Below are 5,208 nucleotides of genomic sequence, written 5' to 3'. Positions count from 1 at the left end.
GCCCCCTCGAAGCCCTGTCTCTCATAAACGGCGTCTCATGGTGTAGGACAGCGCTGCCCTAGTCTCATAAATCCAGTGAAATGAGCCCATTCCCTGCTGGGGTTTGGATCCACGTGCTGGCTCGGTGCTGTGCAGGGCCCCAGGCGCTGACATGCCTTTTCACGCACTCCGGAGATCTCGCTGAAGGACTAGAAGCATCTTCACCCTCCCAGCCTTGTCATGCTGATGAATATCTCTTGGGCAGAGCACCAGGGTTGTCCTTCCTTCTTGTGGATCCCAGTTTAGTGCGGCGTACCTGGCAAATCCTGACGTACCTGGAGATCTTTGCCTTCTTAGGAGACTTTGTTCGTGATGTTCAATAAGCTTGTTACACAATAAGATGGTTTGGCCCTGTTAAAAGTCTCTCTGGTTCTTGTTTCTGTTACTTATTGTAACCAGTTAATGAGAGATGATTAACTGCCTTCATTTATTCAGTAACCTGCTGTAAGTGGCAGCTACCTTCAGAACTCTGATGCAGGCTTCAGCCCGGGCTGGAAACTGCCACTTTCTTTAGAGATATTGGTAATAACATCCTTGAGGTTTCACTCGGTGTGTCTTCTAGGCAGTGGCAGTGATCTGAGGTGGTGGCTGCCTGCAGGACCGGAGATGTTTGGAGCAGTTACCGTGGTGTTTAGACACCCATGCTCAGTTCCACGTGATTCTTATCGGAGTCCTCTCCCCTTGATGCCCTAGCGAGGCATCTTGTTTTGTTTCTTTGTGGGAACAGAAAGAAATGGAAAAGTATCATTTCTTGCACAACACTGCTGTGTCAAAATCTTTTAGCAGCCAGCACAGCGCAACAGCAACTTGGCATTTGCCAATTGAGTCCCCGTTTCACAGCATAAAGAGTCATGCTTGTGCTTGTATCGGGAGGGTCAGCTGTCCTTTAGTCTGTAGCTGATAGAAAATAGCTGTAAAATACGAAGTTTGCGGGCAGCTTCTCGTTTGTCACCCCAGCCTTTCTCGTGCGTACTCGCCCACAGCTCTGTGCAGTCCAGGCTTGCGGAAGCAATGCCTTTATATCAGCCTCTGTTTCGCGGCTGCCGTTTTCCTTCCTGCCCTGTCCAGGGCACAGAGCACATATCCAAACACACTTCAGCTTTTTTGCAAATTCCCTGCTCTTCATATATCTTTAGACACACTTTTTTTTTTACTGCCCTGCCTGACCGAAGAGTTATACTTCATCAAGCAGCATCCAAAACCTCCTCATCAGAGCTCTCTTGGTCCCAGGGGTGATTCACAAACGAGCGCGACCTGTTGCGTAGGGAGTGCCTGCTATCGAGGAGATGCGTGAGGTTACTCATTAACTGTTCCGTACGCATCTCGCTCAGCAGAAGCCGGCGCTAAAACCCCGGGAAATGACTCTGCTGGGACTCGGACAAGCCAAATGACTTTCCTGCAGCGTACGGATCCAGTCAGCCTATGCCCGCCTTGATTGCTCGCTCTTGCCGTGTCACAGCCTTAATTGCTTCTCACCCCATTAACCATGAAATTAAAATGACTGCTCTTGAGGCATGAGCTACTGGGGGAGGGAGGGATACAAAGCCGCTTTTAAAATTGTTTTACCTGCACCCAGCTATTGGGTTGCCAGGCTGTTCTCACAGTAGGATTTCTGAGTTCAGAAAGTACCTTGTTTCTCTAATAACTGGGGAGAAAAACACTCTGGAAGTCCAAGTCTGGCTATTAAAGAGGGATCTTTTATGAACTTAAAGGTCTTCTCCAACTGACATGATTCTATGGCAAGTAGAGCGTATGAAAGAAGAAATAAAAATAGTGATGAGCATTGCAGGTAAGGAAGGAAAAGTATTTTCAGCGGAGGTGCTGAGAGGTGGGTTTTTTTAAAACAATCAGGCTATTCGATGGGGGCAAGTAGGAGATGCTGTGGATACAGGTGAATGCAGCTGTTAACTGGCAGCACTGAAACCTCTAGAAGTAATTGGTGTCACACCTCCCGCGTGTGTGTTGCCTTTTCAGAGCCGTCGTTGGCATTTTAGCTTGCTGCTGGTAGCTCACTCCTATCAGCCAGGACTGCTTCTACCTGGAAACTTAATTTCTGGGTCTCTCATCTCCAGCAGCATTCTGACTGTGGGGGAATGAATCCGTGTCCCACTTCAGGTCTATGGAAGTTAGGAATAACTTGACTCAGGTAATAACATATATGCTAATGGTGACCTGTTTCTGATGCTGATTTGTGTTTGCTCTCTCTCCCTTCAGGATCCCTCGGTGACACAGCTCACAAACGCCAGCCAAAGCGGCTTGGATGAATTCAACCCCTTTTCTGAGAGCTCCCAGCTGGTATGTGCCGCATGTCTTTGTGCTGGGTTGTCTCAGTGGTGGTTTCAGCAGTGCAGAAGGTCCCTAGGTAGGTGCAGCTTAAAAGAAAGAGAGCGAGGCATTCGCAGCTGATTTCCCCGTGGACAGCGTAGCTCATCGTGTGCATGGCAAGCTGCAAGCGGCTGCTCCTGCACTCGAGCACTAATAAACTCCCAGCTGGAGCTCGCACGAAACAGCTTCTCTCAAACTCCCAATAAAGCTACGTGAAGTGTGAAGGGGGAAGATGTTCCGTGGCATCAATATTTATTTGGTGTCTGGGCTGGGAGCTGAACTGCCACAGCCATCCCATCGATGGGTCGCTGCAAGGACTTTGTTCCGATTTCCTGGCTGCTGCCCTGTGCGAGGTGGGGAAAGGAGAACAGGAAACCAGGGTAGGGCAACACGTGCTGTTTAAACAAGTGATCAAAATCCTTCTTAGTTTCTCCCTTGCCTAATAGCTGTAATCCTCAGGTGTCACTCCCGTGATGCATTAAGGATAAATTTTGAAAACGTGGAGTTGCTTTCTGGTTTAGTAGTGCTAAAACTTGAACTGCCTTTGCTACAAGAAGCTGCATGTAATGTTTTCCCCTTGCTGCTTGTGATTCATATGCAGACAAATGCGGCGCGGACGACGCCAGCCACGCAGCCCACTGGGCACTCGCAGCCAGCCGTCCTGCAGACGTCCGTGGAGCCCACTCCCCAGGTATGGCAAACCCCTCGCTGCTGCCTTCCCGGAAAGCCTGTTTGCTCTGGCTTCACTCTACAAGTGCTGAGGTGTATCCTGCTAAAGCTTTTAGTTTTGTTCCTGGTGACTGACCAGACAAGCTGGGTTCCAGGAGTGTAAATGCAGTCTAGCTTAGACTGCATGGCAAGTACCTCACGGCCAGCACCCGAGGCTACTGAGAGAAAGGGTCAGTTCTCTGAGTAGCAAACAGGTAGGAGAGGTGCTTGAGAGGTGCGGTGGAGCTGTCCTGCCTTTCCTTTGAACCTCCTCTCCTAGCTGGCAAGGGAATCGTCCTGCTTGATGCTCTGATGCGAGGTGCATCTGGTGTGTTTGCTGGAGGTGTTGCTGCTGCCTCTGTCAGAGAAGGGATTACCTGTTTCTCCCCCTCCTCTAGGCCGTGGCTGCGGCAGCGCAGGCTGGGCTCCTTCAACAGCAGGCAGAATTAGAGAGGAAGGCGGCCGAGTTGGAGAAGAAAGAAAGGGAATTGCAGAGCAACGCAGCCAGCATTAATCGTGAGTGCTTCTTCACAGGTTCCTGGGTTGTTTGTCAGGGTTCGATGATGGCTCAGCCTGACCAAGTGTGCGCAGCTTTTTTTTTTTAGAGGCCATGTGTCTTTCCTCTAATCCTTCAGAGCTGCGGCAACCCTCTGGGACTGTACAGGTCCCTGGCAGGTCTCAGACCTCGTTACTTCGTGAGGCCTAGCCTCTCCCAAGGTTTTCGTGTCAGTATATGTGAACGGCTGCTTGCACATTCTGGCATGTAAACGAGTCTCTCGGTGAGAGAAGAGCAAGTGAAGGACTGCTCCTTTCTCCTTTCCACAGCGAGGCAAAACAACTGGCCACCTCTTCCTAAGAGGTGTCCGATCAAGCCGTGTTTTTATCAGGATTTTTCTGCGGACATCCCGGCTGACTACCAGCGGATATGCAAGATGCTGTATTACTTGTGGATGTGTAAGTAATAGCTCGAACCGCGTTAAAAATTATTTCTGAGGAGATTCTGTATCAAATGCTGAGCTTTGACCTACGGTAAATTCTGTAAGTGTTGTCTGCAAGGGTAAAATAATGTCTCCCTTCCTTTGTTATGAAGGCTAATGGAAAGGACTCCAAGTTGATGCTTTGGAAATAGTTCATTCGTGACAGAAGTTTGATTGTTGTTTAATGGAGACTTTAACAGCTCCCCTGAGATTCTGAGATTCTGTAGCGCGGTTTGGAGATCAGGTGCAAAACAGTCACAACTGTATTTGTTAACTTTGGTGCTCTGAGAAGATTTAAGGTCGGATTGTAAGCAGCAGGGTCAGGTGAGGTTCTTAGGTTAAGCTCTCTTTTCCTTTCAAGGGAGGCAAGGAAATTAGATGGCCCCAAGTCTCCTTAATTGCTGCAGAGCTCTGTGTGTTCAGCGAGAGATTAGGGGTGCTTGGAGAGACTTCTGAGCTTTCCAAGAACTTACTGTTGTGTTTTTCTGTTTCTCCCATCCTGAACAGTGCATTCGATTACCCTGCTCCTAAACCTTCTTGCTTGCCTGGCGTGGTTCACAGTCCAGAATGACAGAGGAGTTGACTTTGGTCTCTCGATCCTGTGGTTTATTTTATTCACTCCTTGTGCCTTTCTCTGTTGGTACCGACCGATTTACAAGGCTTTCAGGCAAGTACTATTTTCTTCCGTAATGGAAATGCACATCTCTTAGTGGGAGGAGCTTTGTTTTTATCTGTCCCCATTGTGTATTGCCTACAGGATTTTTCCAGCTCTTTGCATCATCAAGTAGATCGAACCCCCTTGTTCCTAAACATATTAGAAGTATCTGACAGAACTTGATTACGGCGTTCTCTTTTTTTCATCTGTAAATCCAAGCCTAGCCAATCATAGGGTCCTACTTATTAATTTCTAATAAACTGTGTGGAACGTTCCTATGTGGAGCCCCCTGCATGTGTTAAGGAGGCTGCCTTCACCCCGGCATGCGTTGGGCAGAGCAGTTTGTTTCCCCCTCCTTCTTAGAAGAGAGACTCTGTGCAGGGATCACGCCCCTGGGTTTCACTCCTGCTGCTGTCTCTCCTGCAGGTCTGACAGCTCCTTCAGCTTCTTCGTCTTCTTTTTCATCTTCTTCTGCCAAATAGCAATCTACATCATCCAGGCTGT

At 48.8% G+C, this 5,208-nt stretch overlaps 1 protein-coding gene across 1 annotated transcript in view; it reads left to right on the top strand.

Annotated features, from left to right (window-relative positions):
• The first annotated feature begins 2,220 nt into the window (after positions 1-2,220).
• The window catches only part of SCAMP2 (secretory carrier membrane protein 2), a 4,619-nt gene continuing 1,631 nt past the window's right edge, over positions 2,221-5,208 (top strand). Inside the window, 6 exon segments of the mRNA XM_009874489.1 lie at positions 2,221-2,334; positions 2,966-3,055; positions 3,471-3,588; positions 3,898-4,026; positions 4,557-4,716; positions 5,131-5,208. The exon segment at positions 5,131-5,208 is cut by the window's right edge and continues 4 nt beyond it. Of these exon segments, the coding sequence (XP_009872791.1) occupies positions 2,221-2,334; positions 2,966-3,055; positions 3,471-3,588; positions 3,898-4,026; positions 4,557-4,716; positions 5,131-5,208 (689 nt within the window).

The sequence above is a fragment of the Apaloderma vittatum genome, unplaced genomic scaffold (genome assembly GCF_000703405.1).
Source record: "Apaloderma vittatum isolate BGI_N311 unplaced genomic scaffold, ASM70340v1 scaffold30418, whole genome shotgun sequence".
NCBI lineage: Eukaryota > Metazoa > Chordata > Aves > Trogoniformes > Trogonidae > Apaloderma > Apaloderma vittatum.
This window is presented reverse-complemented; position numbering and strand designations above follow the sequence as displayed.